Raw genomic sequence first — 22,081 nt, forward strand, 5'->3', positions numbered from 1 at the left:
TCTGTTTTATTGTGTTATGTATATATTAGGCATAAAGTGTACATTTAACTAGGGCTGTCAAACGATTAAAATTTTTAATCGAGTTAATCACAGCTTAAAAATTAATCGTAATTAATCGCAATTCAAACCATCTCTAAAATATGCCATATTTTTCTGTAAATTATTGTTGGAATGGAAAGATAAGACAAGACGGATAAATACATTCAACATACTGTACACAAGTACTGTATTTGTTTGTCATAACAATAAATCCACAAGATGGCATTAACATTATTAACATTCTTTCTGTGAGAGTGATCCACGGATAGAAAGACTTGTAATTCATAAAGGATAAATGTGAGTTTGCATATTGTGACTAAATATTGCCATCTAGTGTATTTGTTGAGCTTTCAGTAAATGATACTGTAGCAACTTAACTGTTCTGCCCAAATGCATGATGGGAAGTGGTGCAACCATGACTGTGTGTGGTGACTGTTGCGTTGGGTACACTACAGGGTGTTTAGAAAAAGATCAACTCCCCATCATTCTTCCCCACGTCGCTTCCCACAATACTTATAGTTGCTGTGGGAGAGATGACAAAGCTTTTGCCAATTAAAAGCACGGCCCCAATGAATGCTTGTATCTACTCCACTCACTTGACACTGCCTCATCTCTGTATATAAGTAAAACGGCGCCATTCTAGGCTGTTTGCGGCAATGCGCGAGTGAGTCGTACCACGACTGCGTGATTAATTTAAAAAATTACCGCGAACGCGATAAATTTGACAGCCCTAAATTTAACAAAACAAAATAAATGCATTCATTTGGGATGAAATGCATAACTGATGCTACAACAATCTAACGATATACTGGCAAGCGGGGTGGCCAATGGGGTGGCCAACCAATTTATAGGGGTGGCCATGGCCACCCCTGGCCACCCCCTGGTGGCACCACTGATTTAGAGGTTGTGGAAACAGACAGAAGAAATGAGCAAATGAGAGTTTCCACAAATTCCCTAAGAAGAACAAGGAACAATACAAACTGTGCATACTTGCTGCTGGCCGCGACATAAACACACCGTTGGAAAAAATATCACTCTGCTCTGCAGCCTGTTATCTACAAAGCTACTGGATGACAAATGTTGCTGTTCATACTGCAGTTATTGACATGCAATGGTAAGTTTTAATAACTTCATCCTGAAAACATAGCCAACACTATTGATTGCATGATTTTCATGCGTGCATATGTTGCTTTTTATTGGCATGCTAGGAGAGACTCATTGACTCGCGCTAGCTTTGCCACTCTGGAGCCCCGGAACTAAAAATTACTAAACTGCTGGCCAAAAGTATTGGCACCCGTGCAATTCTGTCAGATAATGCTCAATTTCTCCCAGAACATGATTGGACTTACAAATGCTTTGGTAGTAATTTCTTTATTTATTTTGCTTGCAATAAAAAAACACAAAAGAGTATGAAAATGAAATCATGATGATTTTACACAAAACTCCAAAAACTGGACAAAAGTCTTGGCAACCTCAGCCTAATACATGGTAGCACAACCTTTAGACAAAATAACTGCGAACAACCGCTTCTGGTATCCATCAATAAGTTTCTTACAATGCTCTGCTGGAATTTTAGAACATTCTTCTTTGGCCAACTGCTCCAGGTCTCTGAGATTTGAAAGGTGCCTTCTCCAAACTGCCATTTTCAGATCTCTCCACAGGTGTTCTATGGGATTCAGGTCTGGACTCATTGCTGGCCATTTTAGAAGTATTTCTCTCAACCCATTCTCTATTGCTTTTTGGAGTGTGTTTTGGGTCATTGTCCTGCTGGAAGACCCATGACCTCTGAGGGAGACCCAGCTTTTTCACACTGGCGAACACAATATGTTGCAAAATTTGTTGGTAATCTTCAGACTTCATAATGCCATGCACACGGTCAAAGAGTCCAGTTCCATAAGTCGCAAAGCAACCGCAAAACATCAGAGAACCTCACCCATGTATGACTGTGGGGATCGTGTTCTTTTCTTTGAAGGCCTTGCGTTTTCCTGTAAACTCTATGTTGATACCTTTTCCCAATTTGTCTCATCTGATCAGAGAACATTCTTCCAAAACGTTTTTGGCTTTTTCACATAACTTTTGGCAAACTCCAGCCTGGCTTTTTTATGTCTCTGCGTCAGAAGTGGGGTCTTCCTGGGCATCCTACCATAGAGTCCCTTTTCATTCAGACACCGATGGATAGTACGGGTTGACTCTGTTGTACCCTCGGATTGCAGGACAGCTTGAACTTGTTTGGATGTTAGTCGAGGTTCTTTATCCACCATCCGCACAATCTTTCGTTGAAATCTCTCAAATTTTCTTTTCCGTACACAGTATTAGCCACAGTGCTATGGGCTTTACAGTTATTGATGACACTGCGCACGGTAGACACAGGAACATTCAGGTGTTTGGAGATGGACTTGTAGCCTTGAGATTGCACATGCGTCCTCACATTTTTGCTTCTCAAGTCCTCAGACAGTTCTTTGGTCTTCTTTCTTTTCTCCATGCTCAATGTGGTACACACAAGGACACAGGACAGAGGTTAGGTCAACTTTAATCCATTTTAACTGGCTGCAAGTGTGATTTAGTTATTGCCACCACCTGTTATGTGCCACAGGTAAGTAACAGTTCTGTTAATCACAAATTAGAGAAGCATCACATGATTTTTCATAAGGGTGTCAATACTTTTGTCCGGCCCATTTTTAGAGTTTTGTGTAAAATGATAATGATTTATTATTTTTTTCCCCCCATTCTCTTTTGTGATTTTTCATCGCAAGCAAAATAAATGAATATATTACTATCAAAGCATTTGTAATTGCAATCATTCATACCTGTCAAGTTGTAGGGTTTCGGCGTAATTTGTACAAGTGAACACAGATTTTTTTAATGTGTACACCGTATGTTCAAGATCTGTATGTTTTTAGTGCATTACGTTTTTTTTCCCCTCCGTTCGGATTTTGTCGTCGTTTCCGCAACAAGACAATGTGCGTTAATACGTTGGTTGAATGACCCGAGAAAAGTCAGAGACACTGAGAGAGAAGAGTGTTGTGACGCTGTAGCAAATGCGATGCTAGGCTAGGTAGCTCCAATACTTCCTGACTGTAGCTGACAGCCTACAATCTACCCCTAGATATCAAATGCTTATAGAACTACATGCGAAATGACAGGCAGCGGTGTTAATAAACAGCCGCCATTTTGAAGCAGTAGACTTCTCAGAAAGGCTCTGTTGTAGTGAACCTTCCAAGCAAACTTTAGTAACTTTTTATCTAAAATATTCCTAACTCTGCAAAATCTTGATGAAACAGTTTCAAAACTTTAACATGTCGAAAGTAGACAGAAGGGAACTAATGCAAAAACGGGAGCAATTTTAACCATTTTAATAGTTGATTCACAACATTAAACGATTTCCAAACATAGCAAACGTTACTGTGTTTTTATTTATATATTTTTAAACGAAAAAAAAAAAAAACATGAACAGTAACACCAGTCAATTTGATAAGTAACTAATTACTCTTATCTTCAGGTAACCGAGTTACTAACGCAATTACTTTTTATGAGAAGTAATTAGTAACTAATTAATTACTTTTTAAAAGTATGATTAACAACACTGATCATAAAGATGAAGTCTGCAGAATAAAAAGTGACGAAAGCGGAGGTTTCATTCTGCCAATTTGTTGCCGAACACAATTTGCCTGCAACTATTGCTGATCACTTCTCAGAATTAGCAGAAGAAATGTTCCCTGACTCAAAGATTGCATCGGTAAGTTAATTTTATCAATTGACCCTTTTAATTCATAATTAGACACACTAACGAACTACCTTCAAGTCAAACTGAATTGCGAGCCGAAGTGCAGCCATCAAGACATGAGAGAAATTGCCAAAAGTGCTACAATTATAACAAAAGTCACTGTTAAATTTTAGTAATCATGATGTAGCTGAAGATATTTTTTGATTGCACCAGGTTATATGTTACAATATTACCAATAAATTCTTATTATTTTAAAAATCTAGTTTTATTTTTGTTTCATATTGCACGCTATATGTTGTAAGTTTAGTTGTAGTTGTATGGTTAGTCACTAAAGATGTCCCGATCGATCGGGATGGATCGGGTCCGATCACGTCATTTTCAAAGTATCGGAATTGGCAAAAAAATATCGGCCATGCCTTTTTTAAATATATATATATATTTTTTAATTAAATCATTTTGTAATTGTATTTAATGTTACAGACATAATATGTTACACTCATCCAGAGTCTTTAGTTTAGGCTTAAGGTAGGGTTATCAAAAATATCCCGATAACGGCGGCAATTAATTTATTTAAAAATGTGTCATGATAAAATATTTAACACAATAAATGCATGCACTGCAAGACCCACTCACGCATTGTCGCGCTCAATCTGTAATGGCGAAGTTTTACCTATATGGAGAGGTAAAAGGCAGCGTAAAATGAGTAGAGTGAATTTTGGCAGCCTTTGGAGCCTTTTTTTAATTGGCTAAAGCCTTACAATCCCTCTCCCTATGATTAGAAATATGGGAAGCAATATGGGGAAGCAAGGTAGCAATTGATCTTTATCTTAACACTTTATGTTATTTCCCAACGCAGAGTATATCAATTGGTAGCACTACCCACAGTCATGGTTCCACTTCCCATCATGCATTTGGGCATGACTACAGTATCATTTACTAAAAGCTCAACAAATACACTAGATGGCAATATTTAGTCACAATATACAAAGTCAAGTCTTTCTATCCGTGGATCCCTTTCACATAAAGAATGTTAATAATGTAAATGCCATCTTGAGGATTTATTGTCATAATAAACAAATACAGTACTTATGTACTGTATGTTGAATGTATATATTCGTCTGAGATTTATTCATTTTTTTCTTAATGCATTGCCAAAATGTATATGATCGGGAAAAATTATCGGGAATGATTGGAATTGAATCGGGAGCAAAAAAAAAGCAATCGGAACGGGAAATATCGGGATCTGCAGATACTCAAACTAAAACGATCGGGAGCAAAAAAACATGATCGGAACAAACCTATTAGTCACCAATTTCTAAGGGCATACATCACTATTTGTAAGATTGCCAACGGCCTCGGGTTGACAGGTATGATCATTTTCTGGGAAATATTGAACATTATCTGACAGAATTACAGGGGTGCCAAGATTTTTGGCCAGCAGTGTAACTAACTGCACGGAATTTGTTGATATCAACTCCAATGACGAATTAAACCCCTGTTACCTTTAAGATTAAGCCTCATGTTAAAAATTCTGAACTTCCCCCTCAAACGCAAGTTATATTTATCAGGCAGCGATACTTAGTTCAAAAAACATCTCAAGCTTGTTTCATTTCATCCCATCCGTTTTCTATCGCTACTTGTTGCTAAAATAAATGCGTGACATAAATTGGAGTCATGGTCTTCTAGCAAGCATGGAGCACTTGAAACAAATGATGCCAACACAAGTGCTAAAGCATTTGATACTTTAATTAAATAGGATTTCTTTCAATAAAAAAAGTGCAGGTAAGTTGCACAGAATTATGATGGATTTGATCGAGCATTACGAAGCAAAAAAACAAAACAAGAACAAAAAAATTCCCCAAAAACAACAAAACAAAATCTGCTAAACACATGTCAAGTGTGTTGCCACTTATTATTTTGCATACTGAGCCTGACTTCTAAAAGCGTTGAAGATGGAAGAAAATATTAATCACACACACGCTAAAAAACGAACTGTGACAAATGTCTATTGCTGAAGTTTGCAACCTGCAAGTACTGTTTTGAGTATTCCCATCACATGGAGATATGTGGTCGCTGAAAACCGCGAGTGAACTAACCTTTTCATATTCTTACCGATGCTCCATAACAAAAAGCAAAACAAAACATTTTGACATCGACAAAATGTACTCGGATCTATATAAATACCCCTTCAGAAATGGCTTTCATATCACAGTTAAAAAAAAAAATCCAAATGGCATCTACAGTAAAATCAGCCAGAACAAAACAAATGAAAAATGAAATCAGCAAATCAGTCACTACTAGGGGTGTAACGGTACACAAAAATCTCGGTTCGGTACGTACCTTGGTTTTGAGGTCACGATTCGGTTCATTTTCGGTACAGTAAGAAAACAAAATGCAAAATATAAATGTGCTAGTTGTTTATTACACACCTTTGTGCTTTCAACAATAGGAACATTAGCCTTTCCAAAGCTAGAATTCTGCTCAAAAAGTAGCGGGTATTTAAAGATAATCCAACAACAATTTGCCTTTCAGACCCCGCGTATTGGTCAGCTTTCTTTCTGAAAGAAAGAGGAAAAAAGAAGTCCTGTGCTAAAGAGAAAAGCAATCCCAATGACAAAGATTTTAACATGTATTTTACAAATGAAATGCCTCAGTGAATCATTTTTTTTAATCTTATGAACGGTTTTCAAAAGCTTTATTGGTGGATTTTCTCAAGTTAAAGCACCACACAGAAATTAATAAATTTAATTATGTAAGCAGGATCTGTGTATTATTCTTATTATTTAATTACAGGTGTTTTAGCTTATTTCACTTTATTTAAATGGGCTATTATTTATTTTATTATGTATTTATATTTTGCAAATGTGATGTAGTATTCATTTATATTGTATATTTTATGTTGTATAACTTTAGTTCCTATGTGAATATTAGTTCCTACTTGTTTTGTTGTGGTAGGAGGGTTTTGTATTGAACACGGGGCCGTGTTGGTTTTTAGTATAGCAGAGAAGACAGCAGTAAATCAACAAAGACAAGTCAACTGTGCCCCGATCTACCACTCAAGAGATCTGATGGACTCAAAAAGTGGGTTACGATTGCATATTAGTGTGAAAATCGATCAGATCCACCGTATTTTTACATGAGTGACTTCCGGTCTGCCCGATCCTAGCTACCGGTAGTAGCAGGAGGGTCGCATTTCGCGTCAAATAATAAATTATGCCGTTTTCGCATGCGTCGTGTTGAGCTGCTTCTGGGACGCGTCTAACACGCGGCTGCACTGCGACTGGTGTGCATTGGCTGATTGACTTTAACGCCCACGTTGTTGCGCCGTTGACGTTTCTGGGTTATACTGTCCTACCGTGTTGGTCCTCATTATAGTAGAGAAGACAGAGTAAATATTACCTACACAAAGAAACTGTAACCCGATCGACTCACAGCCTCGGGTTACATAGGGTAAGGGTTACATTACGTCAGAAACTCGTTCGGTACGCCTCCGTTCCGAACCGAGCACCATGTACCGAAACGGTTCAATACAAATACATGTACCGTTGCACCCTTAGTAACTACAAGGAAGACAAGCGTAAGCAAGTTGGGATCGTGTAGTGTGTGTGGTGGCCACAAGGCGGTGTTGTGCAAAGCTACAAAATGGCCTGTCTGGGGAGGACGACAACAATGGGAAGCAAAATAGTAAAAACCTGTGTCCTCTAAATAGATCTTAAAGTCAATGTATAGTCATGTTTTAAACGGTCGTTAAATATACTTTGACATTGTGATAGGAATACTGTTAATCATTTGTTTTTTTCTCATGATAAATATTAGTAAAAATAATGACAAAGTTAATCCGCAGGTTTTCATTGGCAGCTTTCATAATGCAAAAGTTCAATATATATGTGTTTGATGCCCTAAGGACCAGCCTACAAACAAGTCGACCCCCACTCAAGTCAAGGGGGCATTTGGCCTCTCCTACCCCCACTCTTGTCATTTGCATTGCAAAAGTGTCCCCCCTCACTCTCCTATTTGCAGGTATTTTTCAGCGACACTTATCGGTCCTATGATCTGACCTTAAATTCCTCTCACAAACTGTCTCCCTCAAAGGCGCGTCTGAGCTTCTGGGACGTAGATTTCAATGCTGTCTGCGCTCTCAGTGGCAGAGTTCTGGCGGAAAGAAGCGGCCTTCTTTGCCGCCAGCAGACGCCTGCGGGCCTCTTGCCTTTGCTTCTCTGCTGAAGCTGAAGAAGACGAGTCTGCGCTCTTCTCGCGGCCCAGCATCGGTCGTCCTTTAGCAGCCTTCTTTGACGCTGGAATCGTTTCCTTCTCCTCGTCCTGGAAGGAGAGAACAACAACACATGACAGATAAGAGTAATGAGAAAAGAGATATGCAAAGGCAAAAATAAAAACCGCCTTTGGAGGCGTCCACCAGATTTAAAAGACAGGACATGGACAAAGGAGGAATTATCTATTTTGACATCTGACCCACATATATATATAAAAAAAAGAGAGACAATGCAAAATATACAACAGGTAAACATAGGACAGAAACATTTAAAGATTGTTGGACATACAGTCAAGGCCTTTTCACACTAACGTCAGCTCAGTGTGAAGAGCAGTCAAAGGAAAGCGCAAAATGGGAGGAGCCACATAGCCTAACGTAGACGCTGTCTGGAAGTGAAAAGCAGCAAGCTTATTTACTGTAGTCCCAGGCACCAGTGTGTTTATTTTTCATCGTTGCACAAGAAAACAGCAAATTTTCCTATTTCAATAAGTCGGGGGCATTATAATAGCCGTGTAAAGAGTTTTACTAGTTTCGGTGAGAAGGCCTAATTTATTCCTCAACAGAAAAAGCATTTGTTTAAAATTACATTCAACAGAAAGATATGAAAAAAACCCCATCTTTTTTGCAGTTTTAATTGTTTAGTTCTATTACTCGAATCAAGATTGTTAATATTGACATTACCGTATTTTTCGGACTGTAAGTTTTTTTTCATATTTTGGCTGGCTGGGGGTGCGACTTATACTCAGGAGTGACATGTGTGGAATTATTAACACATTATGATATAATTTCACATGTTATTTTGGTGTTTTGCAGTGACACTGATGGTTTTGTAAAGTTGTTAGCATGTTCAAATGCTATAGTTATCTGAATAACTCTTTATAGCTATGGCCACGTTCGCGTTCTGCCTTTGGCAGTGTATGTTCAATTGTATTATTGACTTTTTTATCTTGAAATGGATGCATTTAGTTTGTGGCGCTTTCACGCCCACGTGAGGGCGCACTCGCACTTGTTTACGTGAAGAAGAGTGCTCACACGCCAGAAGAAGACGGACAGCTACGTAGCTCTGAGTGAGTGAGTGGGTGAGTTAGCGAGAGAGAATAGACGGCTGCGAACCTACTTTCATTGTTTATGCTTTTAAATCATCTCTACAGAGGCAACGCCTGCGTGTATCATCTTTTCTGTTGTTGTTGTGTGTTTTCCACCCGCAATCGGACATTTAGAGCCAGTTGTGTGGTTGTTTGAACGATGTGCTAATGATAGCGAACGCATGCTAACCTGTTACTTATTACTAATATTACCTAATTATCATTTATTTACGTTGATGCGAACCTGTTTTCTATCGAGGACCAAATTGATTCAGCAAATTATACGGACATCCAGCATTGTCTTTTGGGAGTTCGCTGTATAGCCAGGACCGAGCCGTAGCGTAGGACAGTATATTCACATTTCGTTGTTCATGCACTGTACACTGTACATTTATTTAGCATGTTGTTCTCAATTGTAATTTTATATTAAATTGCCTTTCAAGATGACATGTCTGTTCTATGTGTTGGAGTTTATCAAGTAAATTTCCCCCAAAAATTCGACTTATACTCCGGTGCGACTTGTATATGTTTTTTTCTCTTCGTTGGGCATTTTATGGCTGGATCGACTTATACTCAGGAGCGACTTGTAGTCCGAAAAATACGGTAAATAACCATATGACCAAATATGTTAGAAAACACAGTTTTCCATAGAGTGTCCAAATATTTCCACATGACTGTAAGCAAGGAGAGGTATGAGAGTCATTTTTCGAGTGTTCCAGAGTTCGCAAAACTTGGGAAAAAAAAGAAAAGAAAAAAAGCGCATTTATCAAGGTTTCGTCGGCTGTGGTTTATGTCCATCCGTCCACTGGAACAGCCTGATAGCACAGATATAAGTATGCCTGCCCCTCTGCTATAGACCCCAATCACCAACGTCACACAATCACGTGATCGCTGTATTGTGCCGCCATATTGTCCGTCATTGTGTGTCCGTATTGTCAATGATCATAGTTTCTAAAGGTGGATTCACTTGCAAATTATGAAAGCCCCCGGTGCTTTCAGACGCTGTAAACTCATTGGATGAGTTGCATAAAAGCTGTTATTTGGAAAAGCTTCGGTCGATCCAGTCGCCAGATCTGTGTTTCATGCCCAAACCGAGGTTTCCTCCCGTCCGGTCCCGTCCCGTGCGTCAGAGCGCATCCTGAGACCACAAAATTTCCAATCATACTCCAGTTTATGTCACGATGAGGAGTCAGGTACCCAAAATCGGCACCGGCTCGATTGTAAGCCGACATTTGGTCAGCTGAGCGTCACCGTTGTCACGACTGTAAAATGAAACTTGATCCCGATTGTAAGCCGACATTTGGTCAGCTGAGCGTCACCGTTGTCACGATTGTAAAATGAAACTTGATCGACAACGGGCCGGTGTGTGCCGAAAAATAGCTGCCCGGCGTGAAATGTCCCCCCTGACGGGAGCGCTTATTTATAACGCTTTATTGACGTGAAAACATCAAATGTTTTCATGGACGCATTTCAGTATTGGATTTACGACAGTAAAATCAGTTTTAAATAATTAAATTACACAAAATATTAGTACTGTATTCAAGAAATCGTGGACTGAGCCACATAACCATCTTTGAACAGAAATGTATTAGTCTACAGGTTTTCACGACCATATCCCAATGACAATCACACAGGTATGACATTTATTAGTTCAAGCAGAGTAAAATAATACATATTCACGGTACAAGAAAGTCGTTTCCGTGTGGGCGCTCCCGTCAGGGGGGACATTTCAGGCAGGGTGGCTATTTTTCGGCACAGCACCTGTTGTTGCGCTCACCTTCTTGCTGTGTGACCGTGGCGACGTCTGCTTCTCAGCACAAATTAATTCAAACTTGCCGTTCCGCCCAAAACTGCCGCCTACTGCTTACTTTTGTTGAGAAGTCCCCTCCCACATACACACTGAATGGGTTGCTGCTGAATCCTTCACATTAGGCTGCCGCTAGTTTAAAACGGCCTGAAGTGATAATATCAACGGATATGGACATGAGATTTCACTTGAAACACAATAGATCAAGACAAAACAATGCATAACACATTGCAAGGCAACATATAGGAAAGGCAATACATAAGTACAGATTAGGAATGGGCACTCATAAAAATATCCTTATTAGAGCTGTCCGATAATGACTTTTTAACTGATATCCCGATATAGTCCAACTCCAAAAATACGATATCGATATCAAACCGCTAAAGATGTATGCGGTCGTGGACTCAACATATTATGGCTAATTGTATTGTGATGCCCCACTGAATGCTTAAATAATGATAGATGTAACAACTTCCATGTTTTCCAAATACACATTCTGCGAAAAATAATAGAACAACTGCAACTAAAGTTATGGACGGAATTTTCAGGTTATGACACGCCTTAACGGGACAATATTGCCTCTTGTTACAAAAGAAATTTCAGGATACGAGGGGCAAAAATACTGTATGGGCTGTTACTCGCAGCTCCCAGATTTTACTTAACATAAGATACTTATATCTGCTCTGCCATTGGCTATTGCCTAGCATCTTCCTGGCATCCAATTATCTAAGTAGGGCCTCTACTGAATGTGTATGTGTGTATTCCAGAGTCATTCGCTCCTCGGGCCATTAGGTGTTCAGACAGCTTTATATGACCGTATTAACTTTTATTCTTCACTCTATTCTTCGTTTTTTTACGTTATCCACAACTCTCATTTTATGTTTATTGTGTAATAATCTAATTGTAATACCGTATTGGCCCGAATATAAGACGGTCCCCTCCTTTTCAAGACTCAAGTTTGAAAAAAAAGACTTTTTGAACACCAAATTAATTTTTATACAGAAAATAATTACAGTACATCTGAAACAAATGATTATAACGATATATTTGAGAGAAAAAGCACGTTATTTTGCCTCATTCAAATCTTAATATCCGAACATTTAAATGTGTAAACAAAAGTGCAATCACATTCGTAAATGAATGGCTTCTGGTTTATGAAATGTAAATAAACCAATCTATTGTGATAAAACAACAAAATTGCAATAAATGCATTAACCATCAAAGTGAAAGTCTAACTGTAGTCTTGAAACAAATCTGAATAAGGAAAAACATTGCAATAAGATAATGCAAACTGGTTAAACTTGAGAGTAGCTGAGATCTGTCATGACAGAACATCGCTTCAATGATATCTGGCGCCATCTCGCGTCGTGAATGGGTATAACGTCTAGATCGCGAATATAAGACCACCCCCACTTTTTCAGTCTTATTTCAATGCAAAAAACACCGTCTTATATTCGGGCCAATAAGGTATGCATTTGTTGTAGGGCTGCAGCTATCGATTATTTTAATAGTCGATTAATCAATGAACCATTAGTTCGAATAACCGAGTAATCGGATAATGAACATGAAGAATTACCTGAGCTGAGCCTCAAACGGTATAAAAAATAATGAGGATCTAGTTTAAATGCTATAAATGAAATTTTACAATGCTCTTAACAAATGGTACGGACATATATTCCCACAAAAATAGGCTAAATATATCTACAAACTAAATTACGAATGCATTAAAAAAAAAAAAACGTAAGCCCAAACTAAAACTTAGCTTATGTTGTTCTTAACAGGGAGCACCTGCATTCAGCCATGTGAAATGAGGCAGACTAGAAGGCAGTGTATCCACCCAAATCATTAAAACTAAATAAACCATTAGAACACCACTTTAATTAAACGAATACTCGAAGCAGCAAAATTTAATTCGAATTCTTTCTAATCGAATACTTGAGTTAATCGATTAATCGTTGCAGCACTAATTTGTTGCATGTTTTGATGCATTTTTATGCTTTTTTAGAAGACTTTGGGGGGCTTGGAACAGATTAGGCCATGGAAAAAATGTCTATACTTACATAACTTTCAGTTTATGAGACTACTTCCAGAGACAATTAATTTCATAAGTAGCGGTAACACTGTATTTTAATTTCTTTCTGGTTTTGGCACCGCATCTGCAATATAAGCATTGCCTCAATCATTCAATTACTTTGAAATTAAGAACTAAAACATATCATGCCCATTCCTAACACAAACACACACCGACTGTAACTATGCAAATAGTTACAAACGGTAGCACACATTTGACAGGAGCTAAAGCAAGAGTACACTCCTTTCAGTCAGTACATCTTAGCCATGCTCCACGACAACCAAAACACATGCATGCTCAAAGCAGGGCTTCAAGACACACCAACGATTGCCCTCTTTGAGATGAATTGCTCATGCATGCCAAAAGGGATCTTTGCTGCCCCTTTCTATTAGTTCAAGATGTTGCGATCCCACACCGGGATGTGGAGTCAAAGCGGAGGTAAAAGAACGTGGGAAGAATGGCGGTGGTGGTGGGAGGAGAGAGGCCGGTTTCGGCGGCTTTCCTACCCCAGCCAGGGCACTGGGCAGCAGGGGTGGGAAGTACCTTCCGCTCAGGGGGCGACTGGGCAGCCGCAGACGGCGCAGGCTGCCAGTCATTGGACTTGAGATGGTAGAGCTCATCAAACTTGAGGCTGATGTCCTCAATGGAGAGCTGCAGCAGGTCCCAGAAACCAGCCAGGTCCTGCGGTGTGGGCCGTGGATTGGCGTTCACATTCTGTTAAAAAAGAAAACAGTGAGATTAAAATAATGGGAAAAAAGTGGCTTATAATATGTCAAATATAGATGAAAACACTCAATAAAGATACACATATTGGTCATAAGCGGATTTTAAGGGGCGCCCAGGCCACCCCTGGTGGCCAAAAAGTGTCATTGCATGAAATTGACTTTCCTATATATATATATATATATATATATATATATATATATATATATATATGTATATATATATATATATATATATATATATATATATATATATATATATATATAGAAGTTGTAGAGCATTAAAGGAAACAACAAAATTGAATAGAATGAACAACTATTTTTATAATGGGTCAAAATAATTTTTCGAACAGATCATGTGACTAGCACCTTAGACGGTCATTTGCTTTGCATACTGTAAAATAAAAATTTTAAAAATTAGGGGTGGGCAATTTTATTTTTCAAATGATTTTTTTTCTTTGATTGAATCTGAAAATATTTTTTTTGATTGAAGCAACTTTTTTGGGGATTGAATGATTCAGACACAAATGTCCTACCCATAATATGGCCCAAACACAAAAAGGATTGTTTCAATCAAATAAAACGTTTTCAATGAAAAATTAAGTGTTCAAATAGAAATTTTTCAATCCCAAATATTTTTTCGCATTCAGAAACGTTTTCTGTGATTGAAATGTGTCTTTTTTGATTGAAGTGATTTTTCTTTTTGAAAATATATACAGTATTTGTTTTGAAGCAACTTATTTTTTGATTGAATAATAAAGACAAAAACGTCCTGGCCAAAATGTGGCCCGAACACAAATCAACATTTCTTAAATCCCAAAAAATAATTCAATCAAAGAAAAATAGCTTTCACATGCTTTTTTTGAGTTTCAAATTTATTTTTGCATTCAAAAAAAATTTTTTTAATTGAAGCGACTAATTAAAAAAAAAAAAAAAAAAAAATTAGGGGAGGGTAATTTTATTTTTCCAATTGTTTTTTTTTTTTTTTTTTTTTGATTGAAGCAACTTTTTTGGGGATTGAATCACAAAGACACAAATCTACCTCCATATGGCTCCCCCCAGGAGATACAGTTTTTGACTGGGGTAACTACATTGGTACGACACCGGCGGGCGTACCATATTCAATGATTGACAATCTTGGCGAAAAGTACTGCCTCAGCAGCCTGATTTAGAATTCCCCTCAAGCATTATGGGGAAACAAAAAACGCTCATTGTCAACTTATTATTATAAATATTCTTGTAAGTTAATTTTATCGCTGACACTGCGTTTCGGGGTCATCAACATGTTGTGCCCCCCCTGCACCAAAAATCAAACTCCGCCTATGATATTGATGAGAACCACTGTGCTGTACAAGCAACTCATACTCACACGTACTACATCCTAATAACCACTAGAGGGAGCCAAACTATAGCTCGCTGAAAATGGGCAGCATTGCTTAATGTGCTGTGTATGAAATGGGGACAAGGCTACAATTGTTGAAGATGCTTATAAAGTCATATTCTTTGGGAAATTGAATTATCTATCCACCTATTCATTATGTATACTGTACAATAGTCCTCTTTCAAGTAAAATATGTTTGGGATTCTGCAATGGAACCCACTTGGAGAGGATGTATTCCAAGGGCGTAGGTTTGGTCTCAATATTGGTAGGGACGATATAACAGCATAACCTGCATGTACACTTTTTGCTGGGGACGGGACATGTATAAGACCAAACAGATTGGGTGAACGGGGGTCAGGGCTACATTTCTCAACAATATGAACCAAATTAATTGATAGGCTAAACAAAATTAAATCTATATTGACTTACACCAACTTTCACACTGCAAATATATAACGTCTTATTCTGATCATTTTTCTTAAATCTAGTCGAATAATTTTCTCCATCTTGTTTTGAGTGTTAAAGGCTAGTTAACAGATTAATGCGTCAGACTCTTCCACTTACTTTAAGTAAATATTACTACAGTATTTTTTCTTATTAAGGCCGTACATCTAAATTTTTTCACCTAAATCAAGAAAAAAATGCTTTCTATTTGAAAGCAATGTTTTTGAACAATATCTTTTCTTGAATTAAGAACATTTCTGACAAACATGTTTATTAATATTAAATATACAAACTTTTTGCTTTAAATTTAAATACTTGAACACAAAGTATATTAACATTAGTGGTTTCAACAATAATCGATGCGGCGATGCATCCCGATGCTGGGCATGGACGATTCGATTCAATGCGGTCAACAAGCCGAATCGATTCAGAGCATATTAAAATATATAAGTACGTTAAAAAAATATTCCCTGTGCAATTCCGGTGATGCAACGGATTTTGTTTCCCCATTTCTATTATTATTCTCATGTTTCATTTTTTTACACACCGCATAACTCTGGTCAAGTTTCCCACCAACCTCGTAGAAGCCAAAATGTCTCCAGATGTCTGCTTTCAATGTCTTTGGTGCATCAATAATCTTTCTCGCTCCCTCTTCCTCCGCTTCAGCCATTGTTATGTTATGTCCTATCTCTTAGAGGTTAGATCTTGTGCCCGAACCCGAACGGGTTGGGCCCAAAATGTTAAGCATTCACGTTCGGGTCGGGCCGCCGCGCCGGACTAATAAATTATTAAAAAAAAAAAAAAAAAAAAAGGGATAAAACCGAGAGCAGCCTCTCTGTATTGTGCATTTGCTTGTGCACGCACATGAAGGAGTGGCGCCGCCTGCTTTTTCTTCTTCTCCTCCGCTGTGGCGCTTGCGATTCATTACGGCAACACAAATGTGATCCTTTTGAATCTTCTCCTCTGTTTGTCTGCAAAATTGCATGTTTTTTTTTTTTTTTATATTAAACTTTCCCAGCGTTATTTCGTTGTGTATATGCTTTTATAATGATCATAAAAATATGTAGACTATTTAATCATTAAGAAAAGTTGCGTTTTTTTCCCCTGCCAACTGAGAATTCGTTACGAAAGACACTTTTTTATGCACACAAAGGCAACACAAATGTGATCCTTTTGAATCTTCTCCTCTGTGTGTCTGCAAAATCGCATGTTTTTTTTTTTAATATTAAACTTTCCCAGCGTTATTTCATTGTGTAAATGCTTTTATAATGATCATAAAAATATGTAGACTATTTAAACATTAAGAAAAGCGTTTTTTCTGCCAATTCGAAGAAATGAAAATAAATTGCTGCTGCTGCTGCGTTTTTTTTCGCGCCACTCTAAGCCGGGTCGGGCTGGATTTTTTAGGCCCGATCTAACCTCTACTATCTCTCTGCTCTCTCGATTGCAAAAAACTGGTATTTCCTCATGTTGAAACAGATTGTTATGGCTGCTAAAATGCTGCTGCACTTCATTTTAATTCATTATTTTTTATTGTTATGTGGTAGTTACTGATTGCATTTCTAAGTTGATTGCACATATATAGTGGGCTAGGCCTACATTTTACTTTTGTTCTACATTGCAATTTAGTTGATGTTTTGTTTGCAACTGAACTGATCCCTGGACTGATATTGCGATAAAGATGCTGCTGCACTACAATATTTTCTTTGTCGTTTTCTTTAATATTTACTTGAATGTTGTGACTAAAATACAGTGACTGTTATTACTGATTTTGCACAGGAGTTCAGATGTTGCACTGTGTGAAAGGCTGCTACTGTGTGTAAAAAAAAGAGAAAGCCCTGGTCTCATTTAAAGCTCCAATTAAATGCTGTGATCTGTTTTTTATTTTTATTTTTTTTATTTTTAAATATATACATCTGAAAGTATTTTCATTTGACTTTAACCAGGAGTGACACAAGAGCCAATAAAAAGTTGTTTAATGTCTGACCGCTTCTGTTGCCTCATGATTCACGAAAAATATGCTTTGCTTTAGAATTTTAATGCATCCCAGGCTTTAAGGCATCGCGATGCATTGACGAAATCGAACCGAATCGAATCGTGGCCCTCCGAATTGTAATTGAATCGAATCGTGAGGGCAGTGCCGATGCACACCTCTACAAATTAACCCCCTTAGCCCGGTATAAATAGTATTATATGAATACAATGTAGTCACTGTGAGTCAAACAAAGTATCTAACCAAATTCTTTTAGTTTTAATATCTCAATATATATTGCAATTAGAGTCTTTGGGCACCTAACGATTTGATTAAGATTACGATACAGAGGCTACGACTCGATTATAAATCGATTATTGATGACACCCACCAACCCCCCAAGCTATTAGTTGCTTTTAATGTTTCGTACATTATTTACAAAAATTGTATAAAAATCCTCTCAGGCTAAACAAAACTACTATTTTAGTAGTTACAAACAATAAATAAAATACTCAAGCCCCCATTCTGTATCTGCAGCTTTAAACTACATTCAATTATTTTAATGTTGTGAATCAACCGTTAAAGTTGTTAAAATTGCCTCCGCTATTGCATAATTTCCCTTCTGTCTACTTGCGACATGTGAAAGTTTTAAAACTGTTTTAAAGATAGATTCAAGTCAAGATTTTGCTGATTTAGGAGTATTTTATATAAAAATTAATTAAGTTTGCTTGGAAGGTTCGCTACAACAGCCTTCTAGGGAAGTCTCCTGCTTTAAGATGGCGGCTGTTTACTAACACTGACAGGTCTGTCATTTTGCACCTAGTTTTCTATACATGTGCTGCTAACGCCGTCAAGTCTGTCATTTTGCATCTAGTTCTATATACATATGATATCTATTAACTACTGTAGCATTATGTGGACGTAGTTTGTAGCGGCTGTCGGCAGAAGTCAGGTATTATTGTTTTTTTATCTAACAGCATGAGTTGAGCCAGAGCCGTGAGTTGAGCATTGTCATTACCCGTGTAATGACAAGCATGATCCGCATTACTTGACATATTTCAATAATCGGAGTTTGGATATTTGTGAATCGTTCTTGAATCTTCCACGGCCGAATCGCAAATAATCTAAGAATCGGAAATATTGCACACCCTAATTGCATTATATCGCAAACTCCAAAAAGTAGCAATGTCAGTTTTTTACGATGTCGTTCAGCCCTAATAGACAACACTAATGATTGCATGGGTCATTGGTGACTCATGCGTCCATATTTTATTTTTTATTGGTATGCTAAGCAGGCACCATTGACTCGCTCTAGCTTAGCCAATCTGGAGCCCTGAAACTAACAAATAAACAACAAACTGCTCAGAATTTGTTGAAATCAACTCCACCAACTAATTAAACCCCTGCTAACTGAAAGATTAAGCTGATGTTAAAATTTTTTTAACTAGCCTAACAAGCGTGCGTTGCATTTGGCTTAATTCTCTACTTTACAGGACACGTCAGTCGAAAAGAGTGGCTTAATGGCTTATTATAATCTCCTTTTATTTTGTGTCGGTGGACCACAAATAACCGCATCGCAAAGTGGATACTAGTAAAACGGGATGAATTGAATTACCGTATTGGCCCGAATATAAGACGGCCCCGATTATAAGACGACCTCCTCTTTTTCGAAACTCAAGTCTGAAAAAAAGACTTTTTGAGCACCAAATTAATTTTTATACAGAAAATAATTACAGTACATCTGAAACAAATGATTATAACGATATATTTGAGAGAAAAAGCATGTTATTTTGCCTCATTCAAATCTTAATATCTGAACATTTAAATACGTAAACTAAAGTGCAATCACATTCGGAAATGAATGGCTTCTGGTTTTCGAAATGTAGATAAACTAATCTATTGTGATAAAACAACAAATTTGCAATAACTGCATTAGGGCTGCAGCTATCGAATATTTTAGTAATCGAGTAATCGACTGATAATTCTATCGATTAATTGAGTAATCGGATAAAACATTTTTTTTTTTAGGTAAAGAGCAATTATCAATATACATCAGAAAAAAAGCCATTTTTTCCAATATTGAACCATTTTCAGTCAATCAATGTCTTTATTTTCGATGTACATTGTTGAAAGCAGCCAACAATTGCATCTAAGATGTGACTAGAAAAAAATTCACTGCTTTTACTCAAGTTTTAGATCTTATAAAAAAAAAAAAAAAAAAAAAAAAAAAAAAAACTATTTCTTACCTAAAAATGTAATTACGCTTGATAACACACATCACTTGAAAGCTATTGTACGTGTTTTTCCCACGTGTTTCAATTGAATTTCCATTTGTGTCAAGCTATTTTTAAGGTCTAGTTAAGTTTTAAGTTAGTCTAAACTGTAAGCACTGATAGGATTTTGAGTTTTTGCAGTGTTCAAAATAAATGTATGATACCTGCTGTATTGGAGCACATTAGGGACCAGTGCTACTTGGTGTTTTATTTAGCAATGACTACTGAGCTAAAAATGACAGTAAGCTTTATTATGTTTTAATTTTACACCCTCATCACTCTACAGCGCTGTGTTTTTACAGATTAAATAAAGCCTGTATGGAAGACACGTTACCCATGCATCGACAGTGGTCATAATCAATAGAAACCTAGCCCTCCGAAGGGCTAACGTTACGTGAGCGAGTGACAGTAACGTTATATTTATTAGCGATGAGAAGTCTACTGCTTAAAGATGGCGGCTGTTTACTAACGCTGCCCAGACGCGGCCGAGTCTGTCATTTCGCATCTAGTCCTAAATGCATGCAATATCTATGAGACGCATCGGACACTACCTGCTACCACACTAGCATCATGCGGGTGTAGTTTTTAGCAACGTCGGCGTAGTTTGTAGCTGCTGTTGGCTGCGGTAATTAAAAAAAATAATTCTTTTTTATGACTTCTTCCTCTACGCACGTGACGTCAGCGCGTTGTCCTGCATTAAAAGTAGTCCGGGCAAAACGTGATGCTTAGAGCTAGCAGAATTAAACTCCTCGAGTTTTAAATTCCTCAAGGTGAATAAAATTACTCGGATCAGTTTTTAAACTCGAGTTACTCGAGTTGCTTGAGTATTGGTTTCAGCTCTAAACTGCATTAACCATCAAAGTGAAGTCTAACTGTAACTGTAGTCTTGAAACAAATCTGAATAAGGAAAAACATTGCAATAAAAAATTGCAAACTGGTTAAACTTGAGAGAAGCTGAGATCTGTCATGACAGAACATCACTTCAGTTATATCTGGCGCCATCTAGCGTCGTGAATGGGGAGAGTAGCTGAGATCTGTCATGACAGAACATTGCTTCAATGATATCTGGCGCCATCTAGCGTCATGAATGGGTATAATGTCTACACCGCGAATATAAGATGACCCCCTCTTTTTCAGTGTTATTTCAATGCAAAAAACACCGTCTTATATTCGGGCTAATATGGTACATTTCCAGGGTCCACATAAAATATGAATCATGGGTCAAAAATGGTTAAAGAACTCAACAAAAATGGTTAAAGAACTCAAAATTTGATCATTGTCATATTTATAGAACCAATCATTGTCATATTTATAGAACCAATTAATGCATGTTAATTGTTTATAAAACAACAACAACAACAACAAAAACGAATATCAAAAGATGATGTATCAATGATGTGAAGTGGGTGTTGGCGCTATGTCTAAACCTACCAGATTTTGTTCACACAATCCCCGGAACTGCTGGAACTTCTGGGACATTAAGAGCTGGGCACTTCCCACTGCACTGCGGACCTTACCCAACACTACACAGCCAAGCAAATAGAAGAAAAACAAATGCATTTAAATGTACATATAGATGCCTCATGAATTAAACACACCTAAAAGTGCTGCAAACTAATGGTCCTAGAAGTTTGTTTCTCCATATGGAGGTGTATAAGTGCAATGCCCTGCTCAAGTGACCCTGTTGGTGCCTGGAGTGTGGAGAATATAATCGTATTTGGGAAATGTTTATCCTCTTTGAAGTCATCTAAGCTTACAGTAGATACTGAAGCCGTTGGCCAATTTTTTGTCAAAAATAGGACAAACCGCTCTGAAAATGTTGTGAACTCTCATGTAATTTAACTCTAATGTTTTACTGAATCTTGTTCACAAAATTACTGTATGCTAAAAGACACCATTTGGATGTATAAATTAACATGACAACACAACGAAATGGGTTTTTGCTAAGACAATCAATGGCAGGCATACAATCTGGATCATGATAAAAAAATCCAACCAGTTTTCACAAGTACTGCTCACTTTTTGTTGCATTTTGTCAGGCTGATGTCGCGCTAATTTAATCTGGGGGTTTAATCAGTTCCCGAGTAGATTTGTGTAATTCTGGGGATTACAGACGTGCTTGTGTGTGGTAGCCTCAGGTATTACAGCTTCATCCCCTCCATGCTGTGGATGTCTGATAGTATGATTGTATGGTCTGAGGCAGAATCCGAGAACTGAGCTGTGACCCACGTGATGAGTTTGAATGCTGTGTTAAAGATCCAGGGTTCATTCAGAGGGTGCCAATGGCTTTTGT

The 22,081-nt window shown here is 37.6% G+C and overlaps 1 protein-coding gene across 7 annotated transcripts in view; it reads right to left on the reverse strand.

Annotated features, from left to right (window-relative positions):
- Positions 1-2,056: 2,056 nt before the first annotated feature.
- Positions 2,057-22,081, reverse strand: part of dlgap4b (discs, large (Drosophila) homolog-associated protein 4b) — a 339,971-nt gene continuing 319,946 nt past the window's right edge. For 5 of the 7 annotated variants that reach the window (XM_057845839.1, XM_057845841.1, XM_057845842.1 and 2 more), the window contains 3 exons: positions 21,220-21,311; positions 13,540-13,710; positions 2,057-8,083 (listed from right to left, as the gene is read on the reverse strand). In XM_057845839.1, coding sequence (XP_057701822.1) covers positions 7,850-8,083; positions 13,540-13,710; positions 21,220-21,311 — 497 coding nt within the window. In that variant the 3' untranslated portion in view covers positions 2,057-7,849. Of the gene's footprint in view, positions 8,084-13,502; positions 13,711-21,219; positions 21,312-22,081 lie in introns of all 7 variants that reach the window. The other 2 variants (XM_057845843.1, XM_057845845.1) reach the window with 1 other exon arrangement.

The sequence above is a fragment of the Corythoichthys intestinalis genome, chromosome 9 (genome assembly GCF_030265065.1).
Source record: "Corythoichthys intestinalis isolate RoL2023-P3 chromosome 9, ASM3026506v1, whole genome shotgun sequence".
NCBI lineage: Eukaryota > Metazoa > Chordata > Actinopteri > Syngnathiformes > Syngnathidae > Corythoichthys > Corythoichthys intestinalis.